This window comes from Carassius gibelio, chromosome A15 (assembly GCF_023724105.1).
Source record: "Carassius gibelio isolate Cgi1373 ecotype wild population from Czech Republic chromosome A15, carGib1.2-hapl.c, whole genome shotgun sequence".
Lineage (NCBI taxonomy): Eukaryota > Metazoa > Chordata > Actinopteri > Cypriniformes > Cyprinidae > Carassius > Carassius gibelio.
The window spans coordinates 14740610-14762420 of record NC_068385.1 but is presented as its reverse complement, the minus strand read 5'-3'; the positions used below and the strand labels follow the sequence as shown (position 1 = coordinate 14762420).

Below are 21811 nucleotides of genomic sequence, written 5' to 3'. Positions count from 1 at the left end.
CATGGTGCTTGATTTACTAATGACCTTGTTTTTATTTTCACTGGGGCCACTTAAGACTTAAGTTGGAATAAATATTAGAGTTTATGTGCCTTCCAGTGGAAAATGGCCAACAACAGAGCACGAACAGGTTCTTTTTCACACTCAGATAACTATTCACACATATCCAAGAGACTGATATCAGTACATACAGTATACCGTCTGGTGAGAGAAACTCTTTCTGGTTGATCTCATGGAAAGTCTATACAAATGTTTCTTTAGTGTGGTGACTGCGTGACATACAGAGCACTTACAGGCAGCTTGAATAGTGCTTTCATTTGTTTCTTTCATTTTAATTATATTTTATGTTCAACAGCCATTAAAACACACCTGGCACCAGTGGAGGATAAAAGATCACAGTGCTTGTAAAAATATGATCATTAAAACGATAGTTTTATCTTGTGGCTGTCAAAGGACCAAAAAAATTATATATAATTAATGGCTACAAAATTAAGAATTTGTTCCCAGAACTAATTTCTTTCCTGTTTTTAGGTAAATAGTGGCTGGTATTTTCCTAAATTAATTCCTTTCCTCATTTTAGGGAAACCACGGCCATGCCAAATTTAGCCAAGTTAACTTTTTTTTTTTTTTGATGAACTATTTCTTTATATGCATTTAAATGTAGAGTTTTATTAATATAATTTTCAACTTATAATGAAGTAGTTGGATTAAAAGTCTATTTGTAGCATTATATAAGGTTTAATAACACACTATTAAAGCACAGAATCACTTTCACAAATGGTACGAGATAAAATGTCATTGTTTTACAACCGGGAGCTTTGTGGTGGTTGTGTCAGGGTTTGCAAGGGAGGAACTCAAGTGCAGACAGGGATCGGGTTACACACAGGATTTATTAATACAAAAGGGGAAAACAAAACCCACGAGGGGGAAAACAATAGCTAGGGAAAAGACTAAATAACAAAACAAGACTGGGCAGACAAGATAAAGACACTTAACACTAACTATAAACAAACACTCACGGTATTACAAAGACTTCTTCAGGGATGACAATCACAATTGTGGAACAATCTCAGACGAGGAAACAATCACAAATCACAGTCACAAATCTTAGGGTACAAATCTCAATGAACCGACGCAAGACAGAGCACACTAGGAAAGCTAAATAGGGGAACTAATCAAGACACGACAGGTGGCACAGATGGGACAATCAAGACAAGACTAGGATAACAAGGGGGGCGGGGCAAGGGAACGAGACAACACAAGCACATGGCCCAAAGGCAAGGCCATGTGCTTGTACACAAAACACGGGTCTGTCATGATCCTGCCTCAAGACTAGGAAAAATCAAGGACACGAGGGCAGAATCATGACAGGTTGTATCATGTGTCATTGGGTGCACATGGCATGCACATATTTTTCCATCAGATCCCTGTTAAGGTACACTTTGAATCTCCACCCCTACCCTTTTAATTAAATGAAAGCACAGCAGGTCACATACGAGCTCAAAGTCAGACCACAGAAATGGACAGAAGCACATAGCATCAGAATACGCAAACATGGCCGCTCAGCAGGGTAAGCAGAAATATAACTGTGAAATCAAAGGGGAAATGGGACTGAATATCTGCAGGGCACACATTTAGAGGTCAACTTTAGCTGCTAATGTGATATACTAATGCAGATACTATATATAAATAGTTAAAAACACTAGCTTGATCTTAGCTATTTAAAGGAATATTTAAATGGTTGAATTCTTCATCTGGTTCTCATTTATTCACACTTATGTTGTTTAAAAATGTGTATGAATATGTATGACTTTCTTTCTGAGACTTTTTGAATAATGTGCTTCTTTCTGTTTTCCTGGTATTTACAATGAATGGTGGCTAAAGAAATGTAATGGAAGTGGCCTGTATGACATGCTCTATATTTCAATCTGATGAAACCATACTATTGCTTACAGTTGGTTGTTAATCACTGATATACTGTATTTCTCTTCAGTTGAATATGTACTGTTGTGATTAATGACGAGACGTTCAGTTGAAAATTATTCAGTTCAGTTCTTTCACGTATTCAGATATCAATACTTTTCATTACTTATTATGAACCCTCCAAAGAAAGTTGGGGCAGATTTTTTTTAGTGAATAACAACTTAAGTATCCATCTACTCCTCACACAAGGTTTCATATAACTTCAGAAGACTTGAAATATAGCAAATATATAATATGGACCCCTTTATGATTCTTTTATGATGTATTTTTGGCTTTTTGGAGCTTGGCAGACCTCCAAAAAAAACAAAAAGTTTACAATATTTTGAAGTTGAAAGAAGTCTCTTATGCTCATCAAGCCTGAATTAGATAGATAGATAGATAGATAGATAGATAGATAGATAGATAGATAGATAGATAGATAGATAGATAGATAGATAGATAGATAGATAGATAGATAGATAGATAGATAGATAGATAGATAGATAGATAGATAGAGTGCTTATGTAAAGTAAACCAGGCTGATTACATCAGAGATTGCAAAGAGAATAGAGACTCATGTTGCATTTTCAGTGAATTATTATTTTCCATTGTGTTTCGCTTTTAAAGAGCCACACAGATGGGAAATCAAAAATTACCTGTATTACAGTGTATGATGTAGCTGTCCATCAGTGTAAACAATGTGCAAAGTAATAAAACCAAAAAGTACACGATTTATAAAGTTATTGGCTTCTAAAGTAAGGAGTCGACTCTGAATCGCTGAAACGAGTCGTTATAGATTTCAAATCTTCTGCCCATCTCTATGTACGTCACTAGGAACACTTTGCATAATAATCTCCGCCTACCGTCTTGAGAGAAACGGAACTCTGACCTGCCCCACCCCCCCACACAGACGCTCTGGTTGGTGTGAGAGCATCATGTCGAGGAGACAGTGTGTTTTTAATTGTAAAGGCAAGTTTGTTTTATTTTCACTGCCAAAGAATGAAGATCAGAAGAACCAATGGCTAAAATTCATTTTTTAAAACAATACCAGAGCAATACAACAAATCCTTGTTGTGTTCACAACATTTCACTGATGACTGCTTTTCTAATCTCGGTGAGTACAGCGGGATTTTCAAAGCGTTTGGCTTTAAAAGAGGGTTCATTACCAACTTTATTTAGAACAACGAGCATCTCCGAATCACAACGCGAAGTATGATTATGAAGTTATGTGTCTGTTTTCTCCCGAGCGTCTTATCAGTATGTGTGCTGTCTGCAGCCTTTATTTGTGCTGATCTTCATTTACAAACACGTCATTAAAATGAAATGTAACTCCGTGAATACTCAACGAAGAGACATGAGAGAGATATCTATAGAAAGCTTGACATGTCTACTTTAAAACTAAAGAAGTGCTGCCGAAAACAGGTATTCTTTGATAAAGTAATCCATATGAAAACAACGCAATGTTTGTCTGTTTTTCATGTCTCTCTTCGTTATATCTAATGTGACCGCGCTGAATGCACGCTATTCAGATTCAAACTGAAGCGCGCGGCTTGAATACACCCACACAGAAGAAAAAGCAGCGAGACTGTTCAAGTTTTTTATTTTACTGTTTGCTTCGCGATGAGAGGAATAAGACATAATTCACCCCAAACAGATGCTAACGCATTGTTTACCGTGGAGGTGTGTGCGGAACAACCAATCAATGAATGAATGAATGAATGAACTATGTTAGTTGACCAATCAGAACACAGTATGCTACCGAAAGGTGGGGTTTAAGGAAACTGAATCTTTTGAACAGCTTCGCGCGAACAGTTTGGGGATCTCTGAGAATTGAGGTAATTTTAAAATTATATTTTGACAAAATGACAATGTTTTTTAACCTTGGATGGATTTAAACCTAATGTACAGGACTTATAAACAGTGAAAGGAAGCTTAGAATTTTCATCTTACTGGCTCTTTAAACACTGAGATATGTCATATTCTGTGATTGTCTCTGAAGGGTGCGATCCCTCACATATCGTGCTGTGTGAAGTACAGACTGAACGGATTGTCGAAACAACACATGCAAACTGTTTTCCTGACTGGATAAACAGTATCTCGCTACTAAAGTTTTGATGAAGACTGCAATCAAGGTAAAGATGATTGTGGTGGCGTACAGGAGTTGTACAGTAGGCACGTGTGATTCCATTATAATAATGCATGTATGAGAGCTTTTGATGCACTGATCGCAGATTGTATTTATGCACAGGCACAGACATTTCTTCACATTCACGTTGTTTCCACACACATTCACGATAATGGTTTGATTCGTTGTGTATGTTGCTGTGTTTAGTATTATGAATGGATCTGTGTACTGTAATCAATATATATGCAGTCAGCAGGTGGTTGGTTTAAGCTTTTTTTTTTTTCTTCTTTTTTTTGTCATCACCATGTGGTCCTGTTCGGTACCACAATTTGACTTCTCTAAAATGTAAAAAAAGCTATCTGCTGTTGCACTGTATAAGGGGGTCAAACACAGTATTAGAATGGTGTTCCTAATAATCCTTTAGGTGAGTGTGTATATATATATATATATATATATATATATATATATATATATATATATATATATAATTATTTTTTTTACTTTAATATACTAATATATACAGCCATTACTCCAGTCTTCAGCGACACATGATCTTTCATAATCAGAATTATTATTTCTTAGTATTATCAATGTTTAGGAAACCATGATACTTTTTCAGGATTCTTTGATGAACAGAAGGTTTGATGAAAAACATTAAATGTTTTTTTTATTGTTACATTTATTTAATGCATCCTTTTGAATAAAAATATAAATTTCTAAAAAAATCTTACTGGGTTTTGAATTTGTTGCTTATTTATACACCCCATATAGTTCCAAATGTGACATTTTATTTCATTTTTTAATTTAACCTGTTAGCCAGCAACCCCGATTATGAGACTCACAGCCCTATCTAACTTAAAATTGTAACAGTTCCTTACTTAAGTGTGTTACACACACAATTTTGGTGTCTTTGGAAAGAAGACCCTTTGGGCTTTACTTTTTATAAACCAGATTTGATAATGGCTCAAAAATATTAAAAGTTATAGACACTGAAGTGCCTTGAAATTTATTTTTTTACCGCACTGATTTTTTTTTTTTTTTTTTTTTTTAGAGTCCTGGAGCAATCTAGAATACTAATGGGTTGAAAGTCACATGTCTCATGAGTTTCTATTTCAAATCTGAAGAAGATCCATGAAAAATTAGATTCCTGCAATTATTTTTCTGAGACTATGTCTAGCCAGGCACATTCAACATTCAAAGGTTTGTTGAATGTCCAGGTCTGGGGTCAATTCAAATCTCAAAACAAAAGATTAGAGTTAAAAACAAACTTTTGTGTACCACTGATAGTCATACAGGTTTGGATCAGCATGAAGGTAAATTATATTTCCTAAAAAGGTGTAATGTGATTTACCATAGTCTTTTTCTTCAAATCCTATATAGGTTTTGCTGTTGTAATATTGCACAACTGGCATTTGAGAGGAATCAGCTTTCAAAATCATCCTTTTTGAACGATGCCTTGCTAGAACAGCTGTCTACACTCAGATGGCATCAAATGGGCTTCTGCTGAAATCTGACCATCAATATCTTGTAAGAAGACTGACAGCAGTGACATCTAATCACTGCCCTACTGACATGCCATAACTCCAGTCTGATAAACGTCAGGCTGAGGAGCTTATTGACACGAGGATCCTCTATTTATAGCGATGTATTTCTGCTGTAATTGGCTGGATGCATCTAGAAGATTTTTACATGCTGTTTATCATACACTGTCTCCATATTAATTGATCTGCTCATAATCTTGAAACGTCTGTGAACTCGATTGTTAGTTGGATATGGAGATCTTGGACATCTGTTGCAATATTTGAGATATGTTCAATTATAATAATGCTAGTCCTAACTCAAATGTTTGGGACATTTCCCTCAAGGCAAATTATGTGTTATTATAGGAGAAAGGCTCCAGATTTATATTTTTATAGTGAGTTTGAATTCTTTGAATGTCAAAAATAAGACTTTTGGAGGGTGCTGACCAAGCAACACAAGCATTGTAATTAAATAGTATTTAGGGTGGATAAAATGCTATATGAAAATATCCTTTGCAAACCTGTTAAGAGCCTCACTGTTGGATTGAGTTGAAGTTTTACATTTAGATTTCAGAAAGTGTCCAGATGATTCTTAATGTTTCTGTGTTTATTCAGCACTACAAAAATGTACATGCACACTTTGCATATGGATCCCTGTGAATACAAAAGAAATCACCTTCCTTTTCAGCCAGCATGTTTCTTGTCTTTCCGCTCTGTCTGTGATGTCCAGCAATGGATTCTCTATAGCTCTCTTTCTTCTACAACAGTCTCCTTGACTTTGACAGGGATGGCAGTTTGCCATCAAAAAAGCACAGTGTAACACGGCACTTGAATAAAATGCTAATGCAGGAAAGAAAGAAGTGTGTGATCTCACCCAGTAGTGTCATTTCATCTTACATATGCTACGAGAAGAATAAAATCCAGGCCTGAATGAAATTTGGTGCATGCAAAGTATCTGATGAAGTGAAAAGTAAAAGTTTTCTTTTTTAACACTATTGTATGTGTCCCGTTTCTCCTTACGCTTGCTCAGGAGCTGCTCAGAACATATCAGGTACTGCTGTTCCTCTTCCATCTGGTGTCTTCAGACTCCTACATTTTCTTTCTTTGCACGTTGTTTTCCAGTTGTGCATGGTTTAATAGCTTCTGCATGTTTTTCAAACTTAAATGTTTCTTTGTTCTGATCCTACCTTGTCTACATGTTAGATTTCCATTGAATAATTCTAGATGAAACCAGTGGTTAATTTACACAAGATTCATCTTCGTGTGCTTTTTAAACTGAATATTTTATCTTTTTTAATAACAACTTTTTTTAAACTGTATATTATAAGCCAATGTTGCCATTAACACTAGAAGTCATACTCATTCAGCTATTTCAAGTTTTTTTTTTATTTAATTTATGCCATTATGCCATAAGATTTCTAATATAGTTTTGGGAGTATTACATGCATGCAATGTAAAAAAAAAAAAAAAACTTTTGTTTTCTCTTAATATACATTTAATTTCACTGTTTTTCTCTGTGATTAGTAAATGATTTTTACAAAGCAGTTCGAAAAATCAGTCTCTTAACCCCTCCTCTCTGTGAGCCTACTCTGCTCTGATTGGTTAGATGGCCCAGTCCTTTGCTATTGGTCTACTGCGTATAACGTTTGTCGGAAATGATATGCCCATTGCCATCGCTCAGTGATTCCCTGTCCTGGTCCTGGTGAACCCCCAACACTGCACATTTTAGTCTCCTATTCAAACACACCTGTTTCAACTCATCAGCTCATTAGTGAAGACTCCAAGACCTCAAATGTGTGTGTCAGATAAGAGAGAAAACAAAAATATGCAGTGTTGGGGGTTCTCCAGGACCAGGATTGGGAACCGAGAGAATGTAAATAGAGAAAAGATGGTATCAATTATACCTTATGAATTCACCTCTTTTATAAAGAATTAAGTGTATGGATAGAAAATATAAACATCTATTATTTGTCATAATTTCAGGTTATGATTCAGTGTAGCAATCTGGTCCTAATAAACTGGGTACTGATCCATCTTTCAAGAGCAAGCATGATATTAACCACACGGAAATGCTAAAGTGTTTGATGGCGGGGTCAAGTTGTCCGTGGCAGGCCAGCATAGAACATTATGCAAATGTGTTACGCAGTGAAATGTAGCTATCAAGTAGGATTCGAATTCCTGATGACTCATTTAGGTGATTCAGAGTCAATTCTTTTTTTCTTTTTTAAGAGACAATGCTTTTATTAACCGTGCACACCGTCAGCTTCACAACTTTGCAGATAGTATACATCAGGGTTCCTCAAATCTTGCCCTGGAGGGCCAGTCTGCTGCAGAGTTTAGCTCCATCCCTGATCAAACTCACCTACCTGTGATTTTCTAATGATCCTGATTAGCATGCTCAGGTGTGTTTGATTAGGGTTCGAACTAAACTCTGCAGGAAAGTGGATCTTGTGGGCCAGATTTGAGGATCCCTGGTTTACATTCACAGACAGCTATAGTAAACACTGCATGAAAGGGCAATTTTCGGAATGGCACAATAGGGGCACTTTAATTGCATGAACCTTAAAATTAAATATCAGTAATTTCAGGTAATTAATTTAGATAACACTCACTCACATATACAATAGATATGTGACAAAGGTCTGTGCTATCAAAAGAGACCTTCCACAGTTTAACAATCCAGTCCAAAAGTGGTATGGTGCCTTTCTATAAAATGTGTGCTCCTTTAATTTGATGCACTTGGTTAAATTATTATGTACACTTTTACTCTAAGCAATACGGAGAGATGAAGGCAAGCAGATCAACAGCAGTTGGCTGAATCGAACAAAATCTGCCAAAACATGTCGCAGTCAGTTTATCTCCACAATCAAAAGAAATATATAATGATTATATTTTGCTTAAAGAAAAAGCAATTTGCTTAAATTATGCTTATTTTAGGACCATTAAGTGTTTTTGCACTGTGATATTATTTTCATTTCCTTCAGTTGTCAATAGCATGATGCAATAAAAGATTATTGTTATCATATTTTATGTGGCATTATATACTGTGAAGTATGTGCATGTCTTGTAAAGTCACTTTACAGTAAATAAAATGATTACAATAATCTTTTATTTACAGATAGATAGATAATGTCACAATTAAAAAAAAAAATCTAAATTGTTTTAAATGTAGGCTTCTCTCCTTTTTGCAAAAAAAAAAAAAAAAAAAAAAAATATATATATATATATATATATATATATATATATATATATATATATATATATATATATTTTTTTTTTTTTTTTATGACAGGCTTGGTGAAAAACCTGAAAACACAACAGTTGTAAAGGCAGTGACTTTGAGGAAACCATTCTGTGAAGAAGAAAGGCATAAAAGAAAATTTTCTAGTCAAACAGATGGGTTTAAATTCAGACGAGTAATCTATTTCAGATGACTTCTTCACAATGCAAAGACGTTCACTACTGCGCTTGCACGCCTCCACACTCTGCAGTCAATGAATCAGTAATTCTTCAGTGCCAATTTCATTCTGACAAAGCCAGTTCAAAACTTGCTTTAATAGGGGCATAGTTCAAACCTACCTCATACATGTGAATAAGTATGTATAAGATTGTAAAGTTGTGCATTCAACAGAAAAGGAGCTATTTCTTTTCCCAGTTGCACTCCCATTTCTCTTGCTGACAGTGGAAAGGATGCTGTCTAAACAGCTGTTAGTAGGTTTATGTTTGCCTAACAACTGCATTCTATCTTCTGTTTTTAGACTGTTTCACATCAACCTGTTGGCAAGCAGCCCTGACTCGTGATGTACAAATGAAAATTCATATTTGACGTGTCGTGAAGCCTTTAATAACCTTCTAAAAATGGCTTCTTTAAATAAATTACTAAGCCAACATTCCCATTAAAATGCATATACAATAATTAATAATACTAATATAATCTAAAATGAATAAAACACATTCCCCTTTTATGTGTATTGACCTTAAGAAGTTCCCGCTTCAGGAAATGTGTATATTACCCATGGGATCTGTTCTTAAAAAGACTTTGAGAATGAGAGATATTCTATTATCATGTAACTTCACATGCATTAATTACATTTCTGAGTCATGTGACTCAGCCTGTAGAGCACTCCAATCCTCCGAGCACCTATTACTGTATATGGTATATTCGTAATAAAGAAAATTAATTTTTCGTTCATGTATTTGGCTGTGTTCCAAAACATAGTGAGCTGCCTACCTAGATGGCAGAAATCGTATTTGTATAGTCATCGCACTGGGTTTTCAGGAATAATCATATAATGAGCACTATTGAGGAGAGGTCAGAGAAAGAGCTTGTTGTAAACGTGAAGGATGGACACCTTGGTGGGGTTATGAGGCAGAACTGAACTAGACTGTCACGGCCTTGAAGGCTAAAGGAATGAGTTAAATCACAATCAGTCTTTTAGCCAATCACATTTTGGTTTGCTCGAGGTGACATTGTAGATGAGGTAGACTGCAATTGCAAAGATAAAACACATTCATGTGACTGTAGTTTCTCTGTCATGTTCACCTACAGCTTCTTTGTAATGACATAATATAATATATATATATATATATATATATATATATATATATATATATATATATATATATATATATATAATTTATTTATTTTATTTTTTCATGGACTGTGAGTTGGCTATATTTATGTGTGCATGCACGTGTGTGTGTGTGTGTGTGTGTGTGTGTGTGTGTTTGTACCTACCTTGCCATATTTTCGGGACAAATTTATTCCCAAAAGTGAGCAAAACCTGACAAAATACCAAAAACCTTCATTTGGGGATGTCCTCATTTGTAAAAATGGTATAAAAATATAGGAAACAATCATTTATCATTAAAGTTCTCTGAGAGGTTTAGGGTTGGGTTTAGGTTAAAAAGTGTATAACTACAGTATATGTATATAAAAACAATAGAAGTCAATGTAATGTCCCCATTTTGTGTGTGTGTGTGTGTGTGTGTTTGTGTGTTTTTGTGTTGATTTGGGATCTTTAATGTTGAAGTACAAAACAAAAAGTTTGTCATTTTTGGACGCTTAAAAATTTATGAAATTCAGTCCACCACATAGAAAATGTAAAATGATGAGGGAACATTTCTCACAACTTTCCTTTTTGCAGTGACTTTTGACCTACTAGCCTCAAGATGCTATTTAGTGAATGTATGAAGTAAGTATTTGTCAGAGCTGCTAGAAGAGTAACCACACATGCAGTTCATTTATGGACATTTGACAACCACAAAGTCCACCTAAAGTCTCTTATGCTCACCGACACTGCATTTATTTGAAAAAAAAAACAAAAAAACAGTCTTTTCTGCCTACCTTTTTTATAGAAACCATGACACACTACCATTCAAAAGTTTGGGTAAGATAAAACATTGATAACAGCAAGAACCCTTAATAATAATCAAGCACCAATAGTAATTGATGAAAACTGACAACAAATCAACATATTAGAATATAGAAATATATAAAATATGCCCTTTTTTATTATATCACAATATTACTGATTTTACTATATTTTAATTAAATCAATACAGCCTTGGTGAGCACTGAGAATTTTAAACGAAAACATAAAACAAAAGTCACCAAAATCCACCTGAAGAATAGTAGGTTAAAAGTCATACAGATTTAGAACTACATGATGGTGCTGAGTAAATGATGACAGAATGTTCATTCTCAAATGAACTGTCCTATTAATTGTCCAAATACTTTTTTGGGGCTCACTTATAGAAGTTCTAGCATCAGTCTGTAACAATGTAACAATGTCTGAAACTCTTTTTTATGAGCCTTTTCAGTTCCGTCTGAGCCTTCCACCTAGTGCTTTTTCCTTTCTCTTGGTTGACATGATTGTGGCAGCGTGAAACTTGACTTCACGGATGTTTAGCATCGGCCATGGACGCAGATTGTGGCAGTACAGCACCTCTGTGGTCTCACAAACACTCCCAGCATGCCTGACGGCTAATGTTCCTTCATGGAGTGAACGATGCTTCATCATCCCCAACATTCACAACTCGGGAGGACAAGCTAAATGTGATGTTTTTCCATGCCGATTTGTTGCTCTTGACTGGGACATGCGTGGCTGAGCTGGTCACAGTTGTAGTGGGGAAATTAAGATGTTTTTGCAGGTCTCTGTAAATGTCATGAGCGCTTGAAGGCATCTGATTGCTCAACCATATCAATTTGCATTGGCTGTTGTCTCACGGCGGCGCTAAAAGTAGTGTTTACTCTGCGTGTCAGGATAAAGTGTTTAAAAGCATTCTTTGGTCATTTTTTATGCCTCTCGACTCTGTGGGTATAAATATAGAGCAAGGTGACTTTTGCTTTTCTGCTGTCTTAACCTGCAAGGTATAATGGATCCCCATTTTGTATGTAAACCATAAGGGAGTGATGCAGCCTCTAATTATCAGCTGTTACTGGCTTGCAGTGAAGTGTATCAGATACTTTGTGCTTGCCTGAGTGTTGGCAGAGCTTGCCGCCCAGGTCTGGGTATTATGCTGTTGAGAGCCACTGTTGATTGCCAGCTTCCATCAGCTTGTTTAGATGGAGAGCTTTGATAAAGTTCTGCCGTGAGCAGCAATTACCAGCCTTCTCCTCTCGGTTGCTGAGAGCTGCAGTCTTGTAGCCGGGGCAGAGATGGGACCAAGTCACACATGTGCAAGTCTCAAGTAAGTCTCAAGTCTTAACCTTCAAGTCTCAAGTAAGTCCCAAGTATTTTTTTCTTGGGCAAGTCAAGTCAAGTCAAGTCACAAGCTATGTCAAGTCAAGTCCAAGTCAAGTCACCTTAATATTGTTATTTTACCTGCAGAATCTGATCTTAATAAAGTTAAAAAAAAGAGATATATGTAACTGTCAGTAAATTAAAATAATTTGGATTTGCATTGTAAATACTCATGTTCAGTAAAATACATCATGGAATCAAACAAAATTGTAACTTCCTAAAATTATTTATTTTTCACTTCTGCCAACAGTGTTTGAAATGTTTTACATTTTCAACATTGAGTCCATAAAACTAAACATCCAACAGACTCCTCTCTGAACACCTCTCTCTCTCTCTCTCTCAAACACAGTTTACATACAACATTAAACTGTTACATTTCTCCTCTCTCTCTCTCTCTCTCTCTTTCTCACACACACACACACACACTCTCTCTCTCTCTCTCTCTCTCTCTCTCTCTAGAGAGAGAGAGAGAGAGAGTATAGAATATAAATATGTATTTTCAGTTGTTTCATACTTTTTTGTTATGTACAGTACAGACCAAAAGTTTGGACACACCTTCTCATTCAAAGAGTTTTCTTTATTTTCATGACTATGAAAATTGTAGATTCACACTGCATCAAAACTATGAATTAACACATGTGGAATTATATACATAACAAAAAAGTGTGAAACAACCGAAAATATGTAATATTCTTGGTTCTTCAAAGTAGCCACCTTTTGCTTTGATTACTGCTTTGCACACTCTTGGCATTCTCTTGATGAGCTTCAAGAGGTAGTCACCTGAAATGGTCTTCCAACAGTCTTGAAGGAGTTCCCCGAGAGATGCTTAGCACTTGTTGGCCCTTTTGCCTTCTGTCTGCGGTCCAGCTCACCCCTAAACCATCTGGATTGGGTTCAGGTCCGGTGACTGTGGAGGCCAGGTCATCTGGTGCAGCACCCCATCACTCTCCTTCTTGCTCAAATAGCCCTTGATGCCTTCAGTGTGACTCTACAATAGTCAATAGTCAGTCATGAAAATAAAGAAAACTCTTTGAATGAGAAGGTGTGTCCAAACTTTTGGTCTGTACTGTATATAACAAAAAAGTATGAAACAACTGAAAATACGTCATATTTATATTCTATACTGTATATATATATATATATATATGTAATAGGCCTATGCACTTGTCATGATTGGGTAATCGCGGCAGCTACATTTGTTTTTCTGATTAACTGTTTTGCTCTATGAGAAAGACAAGGTAACAAAATATTAGCCCAACCCTAGCGCCGCCCCTGGAATGCGTTTTTTTGACGGCCTGCTAGCGGATCATTAGGGGCCGTTCACATCACATCTTTTGTGCGCGCAAGTTCGTTATTTCCAATGTAGGCGCGCGGTATGCGCGCTCATAATGGAAGCAACGCGCTCAACATCTAAACTTTTCAGAATGCCGCAAGCGCACAACAGGTCATGTGACAATAACTAACCAATCAGCTTCATCCTTTCTCGTATCAACGTTGAAAGCTCAGCTAAGATGAAGGAACAGCTGTTCATAGCTGTATATGGATTGCCATTTTGAAATGAATTTAGTAGCAGGGCTACTTCGAGCGATTTTTAGTGCTGCAAATCCATTTATCCTTTGCTGAAATTTCCGCATCTTCAATGAGAGAGAGCGTGTCATGGATGCTTAGCAACGACAGACGCCCCAGGAGCACTTCTGCCCGAGCGCTTTGGAAAGAAGTAGAAAGCGGCGCGACTAGCGTTTTCCACGCGTTTTTAGTCGCAAACTATTGAAGACAAAAGCGATGACGCTCGGTAGCTCTCAGGCTGACATGTTGATGTGATGTGATATCTGATTTAAGTGGGCGTGGTGTGTGTAAGGTAGAGAGGGCATGACTGATGATAGTGTCCTGATCCAGTCACGACGCTATTCTCAGCCTGCGCTCCAGCTGAGTAATCAACTTTATTTAAAAAAATAATTTATATATTTTATATTCAAAATGAAAACATGATGTGATTAACACTCAAGTCATTCAAGTCATCCTCTCTCAAGTCAAGTCAAGTCCGGAGTCTTTAACTTCCAAGTCCGAGTCAAGTCTCAAGTCCTAAAAATAGCGCAACCCGTTCTCATCAGTCTGCGTATAAATAACACGACTTTACACTTTCTATTTGCGTGTAATGCATACGCCAAATGCCATTTTTGCGTGCATATGATACGCCAGTCCTTCCCATTAATTTCGGTGGAGAGCAGATGCGTCCAAATAACACGCATCATCTTCAGCGGCAGTGACGTCACCAAGCGAGGCTCGTTCAGTTCACCTGATGCGCGTACACCTTCAAACAGGTAAGCAAGGGTAAATATATTTTTTTATTCTTCTTTTTGTAATGATATCACGTGGTTAAGCGTATTGTTTTAATTATTTCAGTATTTCTGCATCACGTTAGACAGGGCCGTGTTTTTAAAGGGCAGTTTATGCTCCAATTATGGGTCAGTGGGCTGCTCAGCTAGCCTACCATTGTCATTAGCCTAAGCTAACCTGTACTGTTTATAGACCTGTTGCAGTTTTAAATAAATTTATGATTTGACATATGGGTCTTCAGCTTTTAGACATGACTAATACAAGCACAACAAAGCACCCAACCCAATATCGCGTGATAATCGTGATCGTGTAAAAAGTCCACACATTTAGCATATTTTTACAATACTAGCCTAACTTTTGCTTGACCACGTCATGTGCCAATTCACACACAGTAACTACAGCATATTTACCATGCTTCTCCTACTGTAACCGTAGTTTTACTCTGGACTTTGTAACGCACATAACCACGACATTTACTGTGGGTTTACCATAGTAACCATAGTTTTACTCTGGTATTTGTATTTACTAACACACAATAACCACGACATTTACTATGGGTTTACCATAGTAACCATAGTTTTACTCTGGTATTTGTATTTACTAACACACAATAACCACGACATTTACTATGGGTTTACCATAGTAACCATAGTTTTACTCTGGTATTTGTATTTACTAACACACAATAACCACGACATTTACTATGGGTTTACCATAGTAACCATAGTTTTACTCTGGTATTTGTAGTTACTAACACACAATAACCACAACACTTACCAGGATTTTACCACAGTAACTGTTTTTACTCTACACTATTTGTAAAGCACAGTAACCACTAAGTTTGCCATGCCTTTAATATCTTTTTGTGATGTAATTGTAATTCAGTGTTTTTTCTGTCTTGCAGTTACGTCGGATTACATACTCCACAACAACCTGTAATCCAGCAGATCTTTAAAGAAGCCATCTCTTGTAAAATCTCTCTCTCTCTCTCTCTCTCTCTCTCGCTCTGCTAGAATTAACAGGGAACTTCAACTCCACGCTCCCAATGCTGATATTGAAGAAGCTGTCAAGGGGGCTGAACAAGTCCTTCAAAGGATCAACCCTTCACAGGTCATGTTGAAGACTCTTAGTTATAACTGATTTGCTTTAATGAACGCATCCTTATATTATGTGTTAATCAAATATTTTGGTCACAGATCATTTTAACACACTGTCTCAACATGTTTATATTTCAGGAAGGCCTGTCATGAGATTTGAATTTGACCATCTTGTGCATTTATGAAGAAGACCAAAAGCTGCAAAGGCAAACACTTCCAATGGTACGTCAGATACATTTTTCTCAGCATTTGATGCTTCTTAAATTTTGGTTCACTTAGCCCATCAGGAAGAACACTCAACAAAGAGCATGTTGTAGTAGTAATAATTCATCCAATAATCGTATTATATTGCACAAGCGTACTTGTACAAAATTCTACAACTTTTACTCCTACTGCTGTTATTGGCCATTACCACAGCTCCCATCAGATTGTGCCCATTGTAAGAGTGTTTATATCATGAAGTTTAAATGAAGTCCATTGTATTCTTTATTAATCTTTACAAATTGGTGCCGCCTCTTCCTGTTTCAACAGTACATGATATCTGTCCACACCTCATAGTCTGCCTTTCTTTCTATGGTGATGTTACTGAACACATCTGTCTTAGAAGCAAGAGAATGGAAATCCTAGTTTAACTTTTCAAGTGCTACACATCAGATCTTCAATGAATTTGGGCAATCAGATCACTTAAAGTTGTTCACATAAAGACCAATAACTATAATGAGAAGTATTTTAGCATCCACACCAACAGACAATACTGTACAATTACTGCTATGCACACTGCAGTTACAGTATGTTGTATTCTGCCATTTGTTGTTGTCAGTGTTTTTGTTGTTCATAATGTGATAAATTATCTTTGTTTCTTCTTGCAGGATTTCTCACAGATTACTTAATCATTCTTCATCAGCTCTTCACAATATCAGCCCATTCAAAAGCTTCCAGATCTTCCTCTCTTGTGTGACACATCTGCTCTCAGTCCTTTACTGCCAACCTCCAGTCTTAGCATTTCTGCTTGTATTCATTTTTCCTCTACATTCATCACTCCAATCTCTACTATAAGCACTCCTGTATATATATATATATATATATACTCATAATAACTATTATTATTATTAACCATTTATTTGTTTTGCATTTATTCACAATAGAAGCAAACAATGATTACAGGATATATGTTTTTAAAGGTGATAATTGTAAAATATTGGAGCATTGTTCTTAATCATTTTTGCCTATTTGGTTGATAAAGGGAAGAAAACAATATATTTTCAACTGTAGCCTTGATTATTCTTTGGCATCTTTTGTCAGGATTTCTGTAAACAAATTCCCTATTTATTTTTGAATATTAAACTTATGTTTTTTGAAGGGAGTTTCTGTTGCAATTTTGTTTGTTTGTTTTCACTTAGTTACCTCTATGCATTTTTTTTTTTTTTTATCAACTTTTCTTTTTTTTTCATAGTGGAATAAACTGGAGAGAGACTGTTCTGGGCACTATGTTTATCTGCGAAAAGTTTGACATATCAATAAACACTGTAAAATGACTAGACAATGAGTGATTGATGTCATGATGTTTGTTTGTTTGTTTTCTATTCCTATAGTTCAACTGGTGGATCTAAGAATGACAAGTTTTTAGGGTCCATTTCCATGAAACGTAGATGTGATAAATTGTTTACCTTTAATACACTATAAATACATTGTAAATATTACAGAAGGAAAATTGAGTAGTAGAAAAATATTGTGTTAAAATAATCTTCAGAGGTGTTTTTTTTAAGCAAATGAAACATTTTGACATTTATTTTTCACACAGTATATGCAAACTTTTGAGTTTAAGTACTGTACACTAATATTAGTGTAAACAATGTAGCCTATTCAATACAATGGGAATCATTATACCTTCGTTAAAACACAAAACAAAAAAACACCTTTAATCAACGTATTTCTTGCTGCATCAGGGTAACTGCAGCTTCTGTCCATTCACTACAGGAACCCGGAAGCTCCCGGCATAAATGACCATATATGTACAAGTTAGTGTGACGCCTCTGCTCAACTGGGTTGCCATTGGCTTTGACGTTCCCTTGGCTCTCGCAGAACTCGCTGTGATTGGACTATCTTTTAACCCAAATTATAAACCGCTTAATGTTGCAAAGTCCGTTTGACTGTAATTATTACGTCAGTAACACCTTCAGTTAACAATGCAGTGTTGCTATGTCGTGAGAAATTACCTCTTTACCGAAATCGTAACCCTAACCCTAAGCACAACTCCAATAAACTCCAAATACCAGCGCTAATATTACTCGCGTTCAAACGATAGAATGGCAGAGGCTTATGGGTAATGTAGTTTAAAATGTTTAATAATTAAAAAAATGGGAAAATGCAATCTTGTTTAACAAAGGGTAATCTAAACATGTTTATTGTGCAAACATTAATGACATATTTAAGAGGCAGGCTGAAATTCGATATTTTACTAAGTGCACTTTTTTAAACACCTTTATACCACCTTTCCATATATGATTGAAAACTCTGTCCAACATTATTTAATTAGCATAGCATAAGTAGTTGTCCTGCCAATTTTTTCTTTGACACTATAATCAGACTTTGATTTACAGCCATTTGAAATTTACATTTTTTTGCTCTTCTAGGGGACTCTACTGGGCCCTTGAAGATGGAAGGGCAGTAAAACATACACATACTTTTTCTCATCATGGACAACAGACTGTGCTGAGTCATAATTTTTAAGTTTTTCTTTTCAACAAATTGCCAATATGTAAGTTGTAAGTCATGTTTATCTTAGAATAAGAATAGAACCATAAAAATATACATCAGTGCCTATTTGGAATAGGCTCCAAATATTGAATTATATCAGGTGCAAGGATACAGTATTGAAAGTAAACAAAGACACCAATTTAAACAACCAATACATACTGTGACACTTCATTGTACTTTCACAGTGTCAATGTGTCATTCATTAAGACAAGGTACAGAGAGTGTGTAGTTTATAGTGCAAAGCCATACAATTCATGCAATGCAAAGAATCATAATATTAAGAGCTAATTTGTGTCTCTGTGTAAAATACTCCTCATATTTGTCCTCCTCGGGTACTAAACATCAGTAATGTGCATGCTCATCTTGCTTATTATACAGTACTGGATTCATGTTGATCTTTCCCTTGTCCATCACCTTCAGTTGTGCATGAAATTCCTGCAGCATTATAGTCCATGCAGTATCTTCTAATGCAGCTTTCAGCCTGCCCTTCATCTAACTGAATGTCATTAATGTAACCAAATGTTCATTTCTTAATTAAAACACATTTAACTATTGTTTACAAAATTAAATGGGGTATTTACCAAACACCATTCTTAATATAGAATATTCACCCTACTTTATTATCCAACACCATGTGCAGTACTTTACTGGAGGATACAACATAAAGACAACTAAAGTAGTGTATTAAGACAAATGATATACAATTTTTAACAATATTAAAAATGGGTTATGTTAAAACCATGTTTTTCTAATCAGATGAAACCATGCAAATGCATGCATGGTGAAATGTCTTGAGCCCCAAAGAATCACATCAAGTTTTTAGAGCTCTCCTGCTTTTCTTCCTCTTCTTGCTTGTCCATGTCCTGGACATATCATAATCTTCCATGTCATACATTTTTTTTTTGCAGTTGTTATGCAGCACCCTACAGCACAACTGATGAACAAAAGACATGTAACTAATTTAAATCAAATATCTTTATTGTCATAATACAATGAACACAAGTATACAGGTGATGAAAGTCTTGGGTGCAGACTGCAGTGTGACAGTATGGATGACAAATGAATTAATTCATGAATATATATGAAATACAAATTCTGAATATATATATATATATATATATATATATATATATATATATATATATATATATATATATATATATATATATATATATATATATATATATATATATATATATATATATATATATATATGCAACACACATATATAAGGGACTCAATTCAGGTAGATAACAATATATGTTAAAAATTATGCTATACAAAGAGCATGAATTGAAAACAATAATAATCACAGTACACATACATCTCTGCAGTAAAGCACGGTATGAATTAGTGCAAACAGAATGTCAGGGTGCATAATAATATTGAGTCCAGTCAGCATAACTGATAAGAGTGCAGGGCATATGAGGTTGGTGGGGTGTGTATGGTTTTACTGGTATGAGTTCAGTTCAGTCTGATTGCCTGTGAAAGGAACTTGTCTCACTGTCTGCTGGTGTAGGTTCTGTGATAACGTCTGCCTGATGGTAACAGTGAGAGCAATCCATGGCTCGGCTGGCTGGAGTCTCTGACGGTCCTCCTCACACTCCACCTGGTCTAGATGTCCTGGAGGGCCAAAACATGTATTTAGGTTATGGTAAATCAATAAACAATATATAGTATTTTTATTTATAAGTGTTGCACTGGACTTAACATTGATTCTTGTTGGGGATATTGGCCAAAAGAATCCCACCACAACTAGCTCTCATTGTTTAGCTGTGATGTTTACTTTTACAGGCCGTAACATCTGAGCTGTCGCAGCAGAGCGGTTTGTGAATGCAGTCTTCACAGAAGATAACTGATGGGTTCAGGTAGCAGTGATGCACTCGGTGGCCATTCAATTGATATCTTCATCAATTGGCTTCATCTTAATTCAAACAAACAGACAAAACAATAAGTCAGCAATAACCATTCTAGAGTAATAGTGTTGGTGAATACAGTTGCAGGTGTCAGTACTCACCATATTCAGTCATTTCCTTCCCAAATCACAGAGATGATGCACAGCTTATTTGCTCATTTTAGGAGCTATAAAAAAGATGTACATGTGAAAAACTATAACTGCGGACTTGAAAAGTCTTTTGAGAGATCAACATCAATGTTGTACCACACATAACTATATTGAAGTCAGACATACAAATTGAAATGTGAAACTTTTCACCTTTCTGTCTTTTCTTTTGGGGCACAAGAAGTCCATGTTCATTCCTCATTTCTTTAGGACTGGTTTGACTGATTTTCTTTGCGTTTCTGGTCTTCAGCTGTAAAACAAGAAAATATTTATTGACCCCATGTTTAATCATTATTGTTGTTTAAAAATATAAATAAAGCAGATATCATTATATACTTCAAGCACAAGTTCCTTGGCAACTCTAGTAGGCTCCTGAGTTCATCTGTACACATCAGATTCAGCGTCTGAGAAAATGCCATCATGCAAACTCTCAGTTTCTGCCTTACAACAGAGCATAAAAGAATGTGTGAGTGAGGGAGTACAGCATGAATATGAAGTGAAAAAGGCAGAGAAAGGCAGAATTTTGTGTATAAATTTAACAGAATGAGGGGAACATTTAAGAGATTTAAGAGAACAGTATTGTCTGTTGGTGTGGATGCTAAAATACTTCTCATTATAGTTATTGGTCTTTATGTGAACAACTTTAAGTGATCTGATTGCCCAAATTCATTGAAGATCTGATTTGTAGCACTTGAAAAGTTAAACTAGGATTTCCATTCTCTTGCTTCTAAGACAGATGTGTTCAGTAACATCACCATAGAAAGAAAGGCAGACTATGAGGTGTGGACAGATATCATGTACTGTTGAAACAGGAAGAGGCGGCACCAATTTGTAAAGATTAATAAAGAATACAATGGACTTCATTTAAACTTCATGATATAAACACTCTTACAATGGGCACAATCTGATGGGAGCTGTGGTAATGGCCAATAACAGCAGTAGGAGTAAAAGTTGTAGAATTTTGTACAAGTACACTTGTGCAATATAATATGATTATTGGATGAATTATTACTACTACAACATGCTCTTTGTTGAGTGTTCTTCCTGATGGGCTAAGTGAACCAAAATTTAAGAAGCATCAAATGCTGAGAAAAATGTATCTGACGTACCATTGGAAGTGTTTGCCTTTGCAGCTTTTGGTCTTCTTCATAAATGCACAAGATGGTCAAATTCAAATCTCATGACAGGCCTTCCTGAAATATAAACAT

At 35.8% G+C, this 21811-nt stretch overlaps 2 protein-coding genes and 1 long non-coding RNA gene across 18 annotated transcripts in view; 2 read left to right on the top strand and 1 right to left on the bottom strand.

The window, feature by feature from the left end:
• The window catches only part of LOC128029300 (cell adhesion molecule 1-like), a 158161-nt gene that overhangs the window by 88841 nt on the left and 47509 nt on the right, over positions 1 to 21811 (top strand). The window contains exon 2 of one of the 2 annotated variants that reach the window (XM_052616997.1): positions 6635 to 6655. The exons of the other annotated variant lie outside the window; for it this stretch is intronic. Within the exon in view, the coding sequence (XP_052472957.1) occupies positions 6635 to 6655 (21 nt within the window). The remainder of the gene's footprint in view (positions 1 to 6634; positions 6656 to 21811) is intronic. 2 annotated transcript variants of the gene reach the window in all.
• LOC128029301 (uncharacterized) lies at positions 14461 to 17327 on the top strand. Of its 4 annotated transcripts, none has more exons than XR_008187348.1 (4): positions 14461 to 14671; positions 15592 to 15797; positions 15923 to 16006; positions 16654 to 17327. It is a non-coding gene; the product is annotated as an uncharacterized LOC128029301 (long non-coding RNA). The 4 variants fall into 4 exon arrangements; XR_008187349.1 differs by having other exon boundaries at positions 14461 to 14681; XR_008187350.1 differs by having other exon boundaries at positions 14478 to 14671; positions 15701 to 15797.
• The window catches only part of LOC128029298 (protein turtle homolog B-like), a 165372-nt gene continuing 163274 nt past the window's right edge, over positions 19714 to 21811 (bottom strand). For 4 of the 12 annotated variants that reach the window (XR_008187341.1, XR_008187340.1, XR_008187336.1 and 1 more), the window contains exons 3-8: positions 21713 to 21796; positions 20940 to 21044; positions 20757 to 20853; positions 20559 to 20623; positions 20253 to 20465; positions 19715 to 20164 (exon numbers count right to left, since the gene is read on the bottom strand). The gene's annotated coding sequence lies outside the window, so the exon portion shown is untranslated. Of the gene's footprint in view, positions 20165 to 20252; positions 20466 to 20558; positions 20624 to 20756; positions 20854 to 20939; positions 21045 to 21712; positions 21797 to 21811 lie in introns of all 12 variants that reach the window. The other 8 variants (XR_008187337.1, XR_008187347.1, XR_008187344.1 and 5 more) reach the window with 8 other exon arrangements.